General features: G+C 46.9%; 1 protein-coding gene across 1 annotated transcript in view; it reads left to right on the top strand.

The window, feature by feature from the left end:
* The window catches only part of LOC100336282 (T cell receptor alpha chain MC.7.G5), a gene marked incomplete in the record, with an annotated part of 1089855 nt that extends 1074650 nt beyond the window's left edge, over positions 1-15205 (top strand). Inside the window, 4 exon segments of the mRNA XM_059890704.1 lie at positions 10229-10501; positions 12520-12564; positions 13875-13982; positions 14640-15205. Of these exon segments, the coding sequence (XP_059746687.1) occupies positions 10229-10501; positions 12520-12564; positions 13875-13981 (425 nt within the window).

Raw genomic sequence — 15205 nt, 5'->3', positions numbered from 1 at the left:
CTGTAGACAGAGGACACATGATGGAAGGATACTGCAATAATGAGGGAGTCTGTGATTGGTCTGCTCCGTCGTTAGAGAGCCCATTGTTGCCTGGGAGTAACCTACCATTGTGTCAGGTCTAATGAAATGATTGAGGTTGTGCTGGACAAGGGTTTTGCATGGTGGGTGCAGAGGACAAATCCCTGAGGGTTGAGAAAAAAGGCTTCACTCTTGGTTAGGTTTCTGAAGCAGAACTATCTTCTTGGCAGCCAAGGGGTCCATCTTACCCCTCAATTCTGTGGCTGAGAATCTCTTACCATGTCGTCTTGGATCCATGAGATATCTGTCCCAGGCAAGAGCATCCCAGTCAGGGTGCTGAGGCACCCTGCAGTGTTGGAAAGGGTGATGGAACAGGGACAGGTCTCTTCTGGCTGCAAAAAGCCTCATCCCTCCCTCAGTGGAAATCATTGCTGGGAACTATTGGATTATTAGCTACTATTTACGGAATGTCTGACATGTGCCAGTGACTACATCCTCTCCTCCACAGAATTTCTCAATGCTCACACCCATCCTAATGCTAGGTAGCTAGTATTAGGCCCATTTTACAGATAAAGAAACAGAGGCTTGAGCCAAATAACTTGCCCAACCCAACATCATACAGCTAGGAATGACAAGCTAGAATTTAACTCTGATCTATTTGACTCCAGGGCCTTACTGTTAACCATGCCACCACACTGCTACCACTGTCCGTCCTGCATTCTGTGAAGGAAGATCACAGACCTCAAAGGCTACTGGTCTGGTCCCTGGTTTGCCCAACCCAAGCCTTGTTGCCATGGCAACCATGGCAGCCTTGGTCCAGGACTCATCATTTCTGAAGAGATGAGTAGAGTCATTGAACCTGGTTGGCAGAACTCAGGTATGGCAGGGAGAGGAGTAGAAACCTAAGGGGACTGGTTATTGGGCATAAAGTAACACCGAAAGAAATTTATCATCAAAACCTTGAAACAGGCTGTTTAAAAGCTCTGTTCCCAAGAGTGAAGGCTGTAAATATGGGGGAAGGAGGGGGTGAGGGCAGCCACCCTCAGAGAGCAGTATTTGTACTGCATTGTGGCAGGGTGTGAACACAGGCAGCAGAACACTCACTTTTGGGAGTGGAACAAGACTCCGAGTGCATCCAAGTAAGTGCCCAACCTTAGACTCCAGCCAAAAGCACAGAAAGTCCCTGTTCTGCTTTCTTGGATGTTGAGTCTGCACTTCCCGAACTAATTTCTCATGCTTCTTCATGAGGTTTGAATGTTTTGAAATTTGAATTCCCAGCTGCAAGCTCAACAGTGGTTTATTTTCTAAACGTAGTCATTGCCAGTGGGGCCTGGCCTTTTCATCATTACAGAGGTAGACTCTTTTGCTATTTCTAGATTCCTTTGAGACAAAAGACCTTTATTAGAAAAGAAATTATGACTGATTATGCCAAAAAACTTATTTTTGTTGCCATTTAATTTTCATGAAGGGTGATAAGTTAAATTTCCCAAAGACCATGGGCATGGGATACACTCTCACAAAGCTCCATGTCTAATCAAGAGATATGGGAAGGACTTAAGGCCTAAATAATGCAATAAAAATATTGAGTTTAGAAAATGGACCTATACAGAACTCAAAAGATAAATGAAACAGTCTTAATAAGAGAAGATAGCAGGATTGCATTTAAAATGAACTAAAATATTGAGAGGGCTTTCATTCAACAAATATTTAGCAAATAACTATTATTGGCTTGACCAAAAGGCTCATTCAATGCAGGAGACATAAGAGACATGGGTTCTATCCTGGGTTAGGAAGATCCCCTGGAGTAGAAAATGGCAACCTGCTCTAGTATTCTTGCTTGGAAAGTCCCATGGACAGAGAAGCCTGGCGGGCTACAGTCCACGGGGTCACAAAAGGGCTGGACACAACTGAGCAACTGAGCACACACAAAAGGCTCCTTCAGGTTTTTCCATAAAGATCTTACAGAAAAGCCTGAACAAACATTTTGGCCAAGCACCACAGAAGGAAGGAGGGAGGAAGGGAAGGATAGAAGGGAGAGAAGGAAGAAAGGAAAAGGCAGAGTCTCTGTCATCCAGTATCTCCCCATGGATAGACATCCGTACAAATAGACAGTTAAAGACAGTGTCACCACACTGCCGTGGAAGTACACACAAGTTGCGATGGAATGGCAGAAAGGAAGGCATCCTGACCTCCTATCCTAGCTGCTTGGTACTTTCATCCACCCTGCACTGCACTATTAGCTCTGTGAGGGTGAGACCCGCTCTCCTTCATCCTTTCACCGCCACACCCCAGCACCATTCCTGACACATAGGCATCACCAAACAAGTGACTGTTAAAAAACGCCTTTAGTTCGAAAGTTGGGGAAGACCTCAGTGCAGAGGCAGTAACTGCTTAGAACCTATTGGTTTAGATGGCAGCAAGTATTCCCCAACAGAGTTGCTAAATTTCAAAACCAAGAGATGACAGAATCCACCTGAACGTGCATGGGTGGGTGAGAGCCCATTTCTTGAGGGAAAACTTCCTCCGTACTTGTCCATTCATTTGTGCACTCACCGAAGTCTCTTCCCTGCCCTGGGTCAGATCAGGTTGCCTTTAGAAAGCCTGAAACCCCATCATATTTCTGAAGAACCAGAGTTCAGAGATATAAGAATTGCACCACCCTGCTAGGGAAGTTCACTTTCACTTTTCACTTTCATGCATTGGAGAAGGAAATGGCAACCCACTCCAGTGTTCTTGCCTGGAGAATCCCAGGAACAGGGGAGCCTGGTGGGCTGCCGTCTATGTGGTCGCACAGAGTCGGACACGACTGAAGCGACTTAGCAACAGCAGCAGCAGCAGCTAGGGAAGTAGCACAAGTGGAAAATCCTATGGTAGCAAAAAGGAAACTGGTCTAACGATAAATACTTGAAGTATATGTCTCTATTTGAGACACCACCCAGGACGGAAACTTTTCTCCATGAGGACCAGAATCTCCTTTGAAGCACATAGCTCTAAGGTCTGTAGGAAGGTGTGTGGAAAGAAAGCCAACAAATTCACATTTGGGCAAGGCTTTCAAGTTGCCATTGTTCCCAGTAGGTAAACCCTGCAAAGTACTGGGGTGATGTGGTCTTGCATGATGACTTCGTTCATATCTTCCCTCGAGCCATTCCTGACAGCAGCAAGAAAATTTGCTGCATAGCTGACTACTGTTCAGCATTTGCCCGAATAGAATGAAGCTGTTTCATAATGATTAGAAAGAAATAATCAGCATCAATAAGACCCCTAATTGTGTCCGTAGGAGTTGGTAGGAGAACAAACAGACTCAGAACACAAAAGCTTAAGGATAAAATTAGGCTGAAATTTAGGATGAATTTTAAATTCTTTAAACTAGAAAAGGGACTTCCGGGGAATGAATATCTAAACCTGTACATGTTCCACAGAGGTTAATGGATGTTTTAAGAAACGAAACATTCTTGGATCAAATAAGTTTAAGAAGCTCTAAATTTCTTTATTGTAAGATCTCTCAGAGCCTTTAGACTGCTAATATGTGTTGTCAGGCTTCAGGACTGAAAAAAGAGTATACAGCATTTTCCAAACTTCTTTGAGCTTAGAATCTTTTTTGCAGAGAAATTTAGGACTAGAGTTCTGTGAAATTCTCACTGAAAAGGACTTGTCTAAACCACTCTCAAACTGGAGATTTTTTGTTTTTGTTGTTCCCATATGAACGTTAATCCTAACCTTAGAACTTTCCAGAGAACTAGATTCTTGGGCCCCATCTGCAACTCACTCCTGATTCTCACAACCTTCACAATTAAGCAGTCCTCCTTGTGCACTTCATGAGGCTATTCCTATGGCAATATTAGTCTGTGTCTGCCCTCAAGGAGTAATGGAACCACTTTCTGATAGGAGAGCTCTCACAGGCCTCCCTTCCATGATTAAGTTGTACTCAAGGTTTTCCATCTATTGCCAGTGCTGTGAATGTTCCCTCAAGATTCATTTCCCAATTAATCTCTGGTTTTTCTCCAGACTCTTTCCGTTTTCTTTCCTCACTTTCACTGTGGAATCTAGAATGGGCATCCACCCTCCACAAAGAGCCTGACCTGCTGAAGGGTGGCTGGGAGAGAAAGGTGTATGAGGTTGTTACACAGAAAGCTCAGGAATTAGGACCCGGACTTCTCTCTTGTGCTAGAGAAAGGGGAATTTTGAAGGAACCTGTAAAACAGACATAGGAGTCATTGCTAACCCTGCCAGGCACTAGAGTTCTTGTAAAGCATCCTCCTAGTGGGTGTCTTCTGGTGTCTACAATAAGCTGACCTTTGGAACCGGAACCAGGCTGACTGTACACTCACGTGAGTATGACGGTGTGAATGACCAAGGCAAAGTGACTGACCATTTGTCTGTGAGAAAACCGGCAATGATTTATGGCAAACTTGAGGACATGTGAAACACTCGTTTCCATTTCTACAAACTCTCTGGTAACTTGAAATGCTCCCATTTCTCATGTTAAAGTAGAAGTGCCAAGAGCCAGCTGGGTAAATGAAAACCTGAGCAGAACAATTTACGGAAACATAAAAAGAGTTGCAGATACTTGGTGCTTTCAAGCGAAACGGATCATATCAGCACCAGATAATCTGAGCATTCAGGAAATTAGCTAAATGCTCTTGGGGGAAAGAGATGAGTTAATGGCAAACACAAATTCTCTTTTATTGCAGCAGGTAGCTAACTTCCCTGGATGGACTAACGAGCTTAGTGTGGGCATAGCTGCTCACAGAATCTTCCTCTCTGAGATTGAGTAGAATTTTGAACTGCTCCCAGGGTAAAAATGACCCAGACCCCTATGTGAATGGCAAATACGACAAGGTATGGAGGCAGGATGGTGTAGGGTTCACAGCATAGCTTAGAAGGCTAGCAGACCTTGGGGGGAGTCTGGATTTGTCCTCTTCAGCTAATTAAGTCTTCACTTTCTCAACAGAAAAATAAAAATTACCACATCATAATATGAGATAATGCTCGGCATATAGCAAGTAATCAATAATTGGCAGCTTTTCTAAATAATATTAATAATTATTATCATCATCATCATGAAGGCTTTGTTATTCTAAAGCTTAATTATTGTAAAGGGAAAGAGGAACAATTTCCATGGAAAATAGGAAACATAAGAAAAAAAGCCAGGGTCCCTTCTCAGATGGTGCCCTCAGAGCCTGGTAGATTCCAGCAGGTTAATGTCAGGACGGTTATTGCAAAGACCTTACCCTCAGTGGAGATTCGGCACTGATAAGTTAAACTTCGGAGCAGGGACCAGACTGAGTGTCCATCCAAGTAAGTAATGTGGGGCAAAGGTGGACATTGACAGCTAATTCTTCTTTGTCTGAGATGCCCAGTTGAGCCCAGGTGCTTTCTCCTGTCGAGCCCCAAAAGGTTCTTTCCACTCATCCCAGAACATCCTCTCATCCTGCACTCAATGCTCAGGAAACACCCTTGGGCCAGAACCTGAAAAATCATGAGTCAGATGATGGGCAAGGCGTCCTGGACCTTTCACGAGAGGATCCAAGACACTATTGTCCTGAGCAGGGTGGGTTGTCTACTAAATTCTGTGTTTATGGGAATCAGAACCTCCAATCCAGGGCACTATAGCAGGATGGGGCAGGAAGAAAAGGATAAGAGACAAAGATTCGACACAGAAGAGCAGAAGGTCTAACTCTAAAGAGTGTGATCCTCTGTCCCCTCTGAGAGACCAGTGTTTCTCAATGAAGTAGGAGCCAGGGCCAGTGAGTTTCTGTAATGGTGTCCCCAGCAGTGTGAATACAGGAGGAGCGATCGGTAAACTCACTTTTGGGAAAGGAACCCAAGTGTCCATAATATCTGGTGAGTCATTCCAGGCGGCACCATTTGCAACCTCATGAACTAGTATCACTAACCTTTTCCCTGGAGATCTTGGTATTACTATGGCAAGGCTAACTGTGAGTGTTATAACTGTCTTACAGAGGCCTCTGTGAATGGAAAAGGCAACCCTCTTGATCTTGAAAATCTGTGTCTCTCTAGGTCAATCACATTAAAATTTGACTTTAATCATTCAGCAGATAACTTTAAATGCCTTCTCTGTGGCCATCATTCTATAAAATGTGAGACTGAGTATGAATATCTAAGATAGATGCTTGAACTGTCTCCAAACAGTATAAAAACTAGTCAAAGAGACCAAGATATTGTAAATTTTGCAACCTGAAAACCATTTTTGTATCAACCAGCTGATGATGTTAACAGGCACGGTAGAGATTCAGAGAAATGGGGTTCTGGCTGAAAAGTTGGGCTACATGGAAAAGGTTTTATGAAGTAGAAAGAATTGTTGAGGCTAAAGGATAAATTAAGATCTATTTGGGCAAAGCAAGGAGATGAGGGGACTTCCAGGCATAAGAAACACCAAGACAGAGGGCATGATCTCAGGAATGAACAAGGCATGTGCATTTTGGCCAAGTAAACACTCTGATAATGAAGTTAGATGGAGAGAAAGCCAAAGATGCCTTCAGAGACAATGGAGAAAAGGAATGCTAGAGCCTTCAGGATAGTATAGACCATTAGGCCCAAGGCCAGCCACTGGGAAACAGGGAAACAATTCAGAAATGCAGACCAGAGGTGAAGGTGAGAGAGGCCAGTTCTTCCCATGGACAGTTCATGGCCTAGACCACCCCCCTTTGTTGCTCAGTGGGCTGTAAGAGCCCATCCGTCAGAGGAGGAGAAACCTAAGGCTTTCTGTAATGAAGACAGTGAGAGTGAGATGGAGGTGTTGGCTCCCAGATGCAGTTTGGCAAGGGAACCAGAGTCTCCATCACTCCAGGTATGTCTCTGAAGGTTCACTGCTTCCTGACGCTCACGAGGGCCTCAGTGGGACTCAACTCAGTCAGTACTGCTCACTCACATTTAGGGTTCCTGGTGCCCAACTTCCAAACACAGATTTGGTGGTATGGGAGCTTTCCATCATTGCTGTGCCCTGGGGATCTTAGAACCTAGAGCCTTGGAACGTGTGCTTCTGTGCCTAATTCTGAATTAAAATGAATGATGAGCATCTAGAAATAGCTGGACTTCCACACTGAAAAGTTGATCCAGTCTTGCTAAGCCTACCTTCTGAGATGTCATCAGTGGTAGGAGGCATTTATCTTACTAAAGTGGAACAGGATGTTTTTCTCCCGGGGCTCTGGCAGATGGACCCCTAAAGATCTCCAGATTAATAATGACTCATTCTTTGTTTTCAGACAAAAATGTTGCATTGAGGTACCTGGGGATAAAAGTAAAAGGGGCTTCATTTTTTAAGGACTTCTTCTTTAGTGTTTATTTTTATTGATTTGCTTGACTGAGCCGCGTCTTGGCTGTAGTACGCAATATCTTTAGCTGTACCACACTAACTCTCAGTTATGCCATGTGGGGTCTAGCTCCCTGATCAGGGATCGAACCTTGACTCCCAGCACTGGGAGCTCATTCTTAGCCATTGGACCACCACCTAAGTCCCTAAAAGAGGGCTTTTTTTTTTTTTTTTAAAGAGAGCTTTAAAAAGCCAAGTTTAGGGATCAATATCCAGGTTTTTTGACCCAAAATCTAATTAATAGGAATTTTCCAAATCTGACGGTCACTAGGCTGCTTATTTATCCCACAATTATTTCTTAAGCACCTAGCATATGGCAAAGACTAGGGACACAGCAGTGATCTAGGGACAGGTCCTAGTTATCACAGAGCTTATATTCCAGGGAGCCAGGATGAAGAGTTTTGTCCAGCTGTACTCATACAAGGCATATAAAGGACTTGAGAGAGGAAATTCAAGCGCTCCAAATCGTGGCAACCACCAAATGCTGTGCCACGGAGTATGGGCATTATCCTATAGGCGATAGGAGTCTCTGGAGTATTTTGAACAGAAAGTGACTCGATCAGCTCCACATTATAGACAGCTCATTTGGATGATGAGCTCAAAGAAAAAACTGAAGTGGGGGGAGCAGGAGAGGGTGACTAAGAAGGAAACCAGGGGTAAGGAAGCTGGGCAGAGAAACGACAGCAAATATGCACATGGGGAAAGCCCAAGGGTATCAACTAGTAAAAACAAGAACTGAGAGAGGCTAAAAATCACCCCAATTCTCTGACTTCACTAACTGCTCTTTCATTTTGATCTCTCACTAGCAAAGTTGAGCAACAGTAAGCCTGCCCTGGTGTCACCCTGCACGGATCTCAGTTGGCTTTAAGTCTCACTCTCAGCCCCCTCAGCCTTTCCTTGCGGTCTGTGGCATTGCACCCTCCAGACCAATGCCATCCAATAGAACTTTCTGTGACAATGGAAATACTCTGTCAACCTGCACTGTCCTACACCGTAGGCATCAGCCACATGTGGCTACTGGGGTCTCAACATGAAGGTTTAATTGCTAACTGAATTTTTAATTTTACTTGACGTTTGTTGTTGTTCAGTCGTATCCGACTCTTTGTGACCCCATGGACTGCAGCGCACCAGGGTTCCCTGTCCTTCTCTATCCCCCAGAGTTTGCTTGATGTTGGTTAGTGTAGCTAAAGACTATCACACTGGACAGCATGGTCTAGACCCTTTCCAGACTGACAGCCACTGGCTCTAGGATCTAAGCGAGAGTTTAACCAGGACTCAAAGTCAGGTGTCTGGCCCCCATAACAAACCCCTTTCTCCCTCTGAGGTCAAACTGTGTCTGGTGGCACTTTAACCTCAGCTTTCTTGTGGCCACATTCTCTCAGCACTTCCACACCCTTCCACATCACCCTCTCTGGTCCCACCCATGACTCCCGCTAACGACTGACACATCCACTGGGGTGTGGTATTAGCTAATGGCTTCCCGTCTCTTCCCTCCCAGCAAAAGAATTCTGCCATAAATCCTTAACCCACAGTGATGTCGTCCTCTCAGGCACATGGAGATTGGAGGGGAGCAGGCAGAATCCTTTGAAGCCAGAGCTTTGGGTGTGGCTCACAGGTGACCATGGACAACCCTACCCATAGGCAGCTCTGCCTTGATTCAGCATCCCAAGGCCATGCCAAGGGCTGATTCCCCTGGTTTCCATCCAGCTGGATATCTGCGTTGCCAAGGCCACCCTGACTGGCTCGGCACACGGGGTGCGTCCTACATCACTGGTCTGCAAGACTTTGCCTGTGTGGTGAGAAAGCTAGGGGAGCAGAGAACCACGGGCCCCGGAAGCTGCCATCCCAGCTCTGCTGTAAACTTGCTGGGTGGCCCCAACGTGTTAATCCTCCTAGTAAACCTCTGCTTCCTCCTCCAAACGCAGGAGGTCTGAAAGAATAAACACTGGGGGTTGCTTTAAAAACACAGAATCCCATGAAAATACTGAGTCTTCTTCTCAGCACTAAAGAAAAGCCTCCTGCAGCTCCTGCTTTCCTGGGGCGGAAGAATAGAAACTGTGTATTACTGGGTAGCGCAGTTATCATGGCAATCTACTGGCAGTATCAAGAGCTGCAATTACTAAAATTATTTCAGTTTATTAAATATAACTTTATATGGAGAAACTCTCATAGCTTCTCAGGAGAGCCTGGTCAGGAAAAAAGATGAGGCAATATCCCCACTTGACAGATGAAATTCCTGAGACTCAAGGAGCTGGTATGAATTGCTCAAAGCCTTGTAGCTAGTAAATGGGAGAGCCAGGGCTTAGACACAAGGGTTCTGATTTAGAGCCTAAAGCTTTTATCAGTGAGAGAAATCTCCTGGTGATGTGGCCCATCTTCCAAGTTCATGCCAGCCTATTACAAACATCACACTCCTGTCAACACCAGCCCAAGACGGGGAGACCACCCTAGACTCTAAGACATGTGGCTTGCTTTGCTGGGTCTCTTTTCTGTGCTTGCTTTGTCCTGCCAGAACTATGTTGTTGCTTCCTAGGCCTTCTGAGCTTTTGCAAAAGTTCCTATTAAGTAGAAAAATGGGCAGCATCCCTAAGTAGCCCTGAATTGCTAGTTTCCTTGAATGGTAGGCAGGGCCTGGCAGAGTGTGTTCACTGAGAGCCTGGTCTCTTGGCCAGGACCCGTAGTTTGTGCCTGTCCCTGAGTCCTGTCCGTTGTGAGCAGAAGGTTTCTAGAATGTTCTTTCCCACCTCAAACCTGAGAATGTGACTTGCCAGCCCCATATAGCCCTATTCTTGCCCATCACTGGCATCTGGACTCAGGCCTTGGTTGGAGGGAGGAGGAAAACAACCATCTCCTAACCTGGGTCCTTTTGGTCCACAGAAGTCAAGGACCCCAACCCCACTGTGTACCAGCTGAGAAGCCCCCAATCCAGTGACACTTCTGTCTGCCTATTCACCGATTTTGATTCAAATCAAGTCAACATGGAAAAAATCATGGGGTCCGAGGGGAGCACGGTGCACAAAACAAACAGCACCGTGCTCAACATGGAGATCCTGGGATCCAAGAGCAACGGGATAGTGACTTGGGGAAACACCAGCGATGCTGGATGCGAATACACCTTCAACGAGACCATTCCCTTCGCCTCCAGCTTGGGTGAGTGCAGCCTGGGTTCTGCTCTAAGTTGTCTCCTCCATCCAGAGGCTCATTTGTGCCCAGGGCTCAGGTTTGTGACATCTAAAAGCTGCTCTGATTGGTGGTCTCAACCTCATCAACTGTCAGCAAAGACCCCTCCCTTCTCATTCCTGAGCATCAGTGAGCCCCAGCCAGGCAGGTCGCAGAACGTCCTAGACAAATAGCAGAGGGGGAAGAGGCCTGAGAGCACGAGGGCCCTGAAGCTCACCCTCTCTGAGTCCCCACCCCCTGCCTCTGCTCAGCCCCTCACTGCTCCTCCAGGCTCCGGTGTGCTTCTCCCAGATCCCTCCTTTTACTCCTCCCTCTTGGCCAAAGGACTTTCCCAGCTCCTAACCTCATTCATTCATTCACTCAGCAGTTGCTGATTGTGCCTGTATAATATGCCCGGTGCTGCCATGGAGGAAAAAATGCATACGATGAGGGGTCTGCTCTGAGCAAGCCCCATTCCAGTTGGGGGAGACCAACCATCAACAAGCAGAAATCTAAAGAACTCCAGATTATCATACTTGCTTTAACTTGGAGTTGGGGAAATAGCCACCCTACGGACAAAAGTCAGAGAAGGCCCTCTGGGGAAATGCTATCTGAGCTGAGATTTCAAGGCTAAGGAGGTACCAACCATAAGAAGAGAAAGGAACTTACAGAGTCAGGAGCACAGTGAGAAAGGCAAAGGGCAGGAGGAGATGAGATGGAAGAGATAGGCCGGAGCCAGATCACAGAGCCTTGCCCGTCATGAGCGGGAGACACTGTTTGGTACAGTGAGGAGATATTGGTTGCCTATAAGCAGGCGAATGACACCCAATTTACTTTATAAAAAAAAATCATTCTGGGGACTTCCCCAGTGGCTCAGTGGTAAAGGATCTGCCTGCACTGCCGATGAACCCACTGGCAGGCAGATCCCTGTTCAGGAAGTCCCACATGCCATGGAGCAACTAAGCCCCGTGTGCCACAAATACTGAGCCTGTGCTCTAGAGCCCAGGAGCCAAAACTACTGAGCCCATGTGTTGCAACTATTAAAGCCTGTGCACCCTACAGCCCGTGCTCCTCAACAAGAAGCCACCACAGTGAGAAGCTTTGACACCAAAACTAGAGAGTAGCTCCCGCTCGCTGCAACTAGAGAAAGACTGAGCAGCAAGGAACGTCTGGCACAGCCAAAATAAATAAATAATTTTTTTTTTTAACCACCCTGACTAGAGTGGAAAATGGATTGTAGGAGCCAAGAGTGCAAACGGAAAAGAAGCTCCTGCAGCAGAGAGATGATGGGGGCCAGGATGGGGTTGTGGCAGGGGAGTTATTCATTTGATATTTTGTTTTTTATTTCTTTAACTAAGGCACTGGGCCTTAGTTAGGACATTTGAACTCTTGTGGGATCTAGTTCCCCAACCAGGGATAGAACCCAGGCCCCCTGCATTGGGAGCACAGAGTCTTGGTCACTGGACCGTCAGGGAAGTCCCTGTGGCAGGGGAGTTAAAAGCTCAACACTATTTGGGATTCAAAGCTAGAACCATGCAGGACTGAAAAGGAAAAGAGGGAATTGAGGAATGTGGCTGGATTTTCTTTCTGAGCAGCTGGGTCAATGATAATGCCATGTACTGAGTCAGAAAAAACAAGCAAACAGATTTGGGGTTCAGGGGTCAAAACCCTGTGGGACAGATGAAAGCACCTGTACCCCTTATGGCACTTCTCACTGTGTCTGCCTTACTTCCTCTATGAGACTCCAGATTGGAACTCACCCAAGGGTGGGCTCTGATGGCTCCTTGTGTCATGTAACATGCGCTTAGCACAACCAGTATTAAGTAAATGAAATGGTGCCTAGAAGCCAGGGGGCTGGCCTTTCGAGGGTCAGTGGTGGCCTCAACAGGTGGTCCCATGTGGGACAAATTCCTTCCAGATCTCTCCACAAGGAGGCATGGAAAGGCTTCTGGGGTGGGAAGTCAGAATGCTCAGGACTCTAAGAAAAATGTCTTTATTTCTCTTTTTAGAAATCTCCTGTAATGCCAAGCTGGTAGAGAAAAGCTTTGAAACAGGTAAGGAAGGGGTCCATCCTGGCTTCACACAGGTCTGGGGAAACGATGAACCCACAATCACCCAGACGGGATAGAGGCAGTGTGAAGGAACATGTGGATCTAGGAATGAAGTTCTAAGGAAAAGAATAGCAGTTCAAGCCCCGTTCAAAGCTGCCTGGGGACATTCTTGAATCCCTAGACTCCTCTCACCATCTCTAATTTTCTTTTCCACTCTAAGAACTTCGAGGATAAGTCTAGTTTTGCTAGCCCAATGACTCATTCCCAGGCCTCTGTATTCCTTTCAGTGGCTCCACTGTCCACAGAGATCAAGAGAGCTTCTGGGTGGCCCAGCTGGGAAATCTCAGACCAGCTCACATAAAGCCCTAGACTAACCAGGTCTTCCCAAGGATGTTCTCCCTCCATAGCCTGGGGGTTTTGCCTTCTTTCAAGAAGAGCAGCAAAACTCATGTGGGCAGTGACCTTGGCTCTCAAAGATCCCCACCATTCCTCACCACCTACTCTGGGCCCACGTTCATTTCCATTTGAGTCATTTGTACTGAGTCTTGGGCTTCCCTTGTGGCTCAGCCGGTAAAGAATCCACCTGCAATGTGGGAGACTTGGGTTCAATCCCTGGGTTGAGAAGATCCCCTGGAGAAGGAAAAGGTAACCCACTCCAGCATTCTGGCCTGGAGAATTCCCTGGACTGCATAGTCCATGGGGTCGCAAAGAGTCAGACACGACTGAGCGACTTTCACTTTCACTTTCATCCCTCTTATGGTTCCACCACTAGATTCTCACTAAGGGGCACTGACCCAGGGTGTTGCGTGTGCCAAGTTCTGAGCATTCACCATCCCCATCCACTGAGAGGCTCAGCCCTAAATCAGAGAGTAAGCGCTGTTAGTGTTTCCCTTTGGAAATGAAATGCTGTTGACACTGGTGCGTGCGTGCTCAGTCACTAAGTGGTGTCCGACTCTTTGCAACCCCATGGACTGCAGCCCACCAGGCTTTTCTGTCCATGGAATTTTCCAGGCAAGAATACTGGAATGGGTTGCCATTTCTTACTCTAGGAGATCTTCCCAACCCAGGAATCAAACCTGCATCTCTTGCGTCCCCTGCATTGGCAGACAGAATCTTTACCACTGTGCCCCCTGGGAAGCCCATGTTGACCCTAGAGGGATGTACAGATATGTTTATGAGGGGATGGTGCACCAAAGCTCAAAGGGAGAGGCAGATCCAGGCACTGAAGCTCACCATACTCCCCACCCTGCTTTCGGTGTCACGGGGGCTGTGCAGACCTGTGCCATGACTGCTGTGGCTCCTTGTTTTTGCAGATATAAACCTAAACTCCCAAAACCTGTCAGTGATAGTGTTCCGCATCCTCCTCCTGAAGGTGGTCGGGTTTAATCTGCTCATGACGCTGCGGCTCTGGTCCAGTTGAGGTGAGCTGACATCTCAGCCAGACGGTGGGGCCCTGGGGGCGGGTCCCCAAGCTCTGAAAAGGAACTTCCCCCAGGCTCTTGCTTTTAGGGCCTAAGTCTGGACCCACCAGACTCCTCTTTTCCTGTTCATGGTTCCTCTTGTTAATAGCAATGGCCCCAGATACTTAAGAAACACAATACACTCCTCAGGTGACATTGGTCACTGCCTTTAAGCCACGTCTCACCTAAAAAGTATGAGGAACAGTTGCTATTATCCTCATTTTGGGAATAAAGAAACTGAGGCCAAGGAACATCAAGGCCACACAGCTAATGAGTGGAACTTAGGAGACACTTAGGGCCCAGACTCACTCATACCTATGCCTTCCATTGTACCCCATTCATTGCAAATTTTATGGGGCCCCCCATTCCTTTCCTCAGGTCCTCTAACCCCAATGTGGTGAGGCAGTATTGTATTTGTTATCCACCCTAAATCTGACTAGAATCTCCAGACCCTTTCCCCCAGTGTCCCAGGTCATCCCACTGACAAGACCATCTCATCAAAAAGAACTCTGGGTCCATTTGCCCCTAGAACTCTACAAACAGAAGCATCCTCATCACATCCCTGACTGTCCTGAATCTCATCACTATGCAGCCTGACCCTGTTCTTCCTCATCCCAGGTCACCGACAACCTGAGAGCCCCGTGCTCCCTCGCCCCTTGCTCCTCGTCGCCCTTCCTCTCCCTCTTCAAGCAGAGAGGCGCACTCTCTGCCCCCATGGATGAGAAGGCTCCCTCCTCCTCTCTGGCCTGGCTGGCCATAACACCAACTGGATCCTCCAGATACTGGTGATCAAGATGCTGACAAGCTGCCCAGCACGGCTGCCACCCACTCTCTTCCTCACTGCTGCTTGTCACTGCCTGGCATTCTTGGCAAAGTCGGGGGGCTGCTGCAGCCTCTCCTGGCTGTGGGGACACTCCCTCCCCACCCCCACCCCCCAGAGACTGCCTCTGATGTCCCACTGGATGGTGGATCCCCAGTGGGTTCTCCTGGGCTCTAGCTCCTGGAGAATGTTGTGTGTTGTTTATATTTTTTTACATAGTGTTCATAAAAAAATATATATCACCCTTTTCCCCAACATGTGGGGAAAAATTATCTTTTCACGATCTAGGCCCTGCTCTTCTGTGTATCCGAGCCACATTGTATATTCTGCTGCCACGGCTTCAATAAAAGCGATTTGGAAGAGA

Source organism: Bos taurus, chromosome 10 (genome assembly GCF_002263795.3).
Source record: "Bos taurus isolate L1 Dominette 01449 registration number 42190680 breed Hereford chromosome 10, ARS-UCD2.0, whole genome shotgun sequence".
NCBI classification, from domain to species: domain Eukaryota; kingdom Metazoa; phylum Chordata; class Mammalia; order Artiodactyla; family Bovidae; genus Bos; species Bos taurus.
The sequence above is the reverse complement of the archived record's forward strand: the minus strand, read 5'-3'. Positions and strand labels throughout refer to the sequence as shown.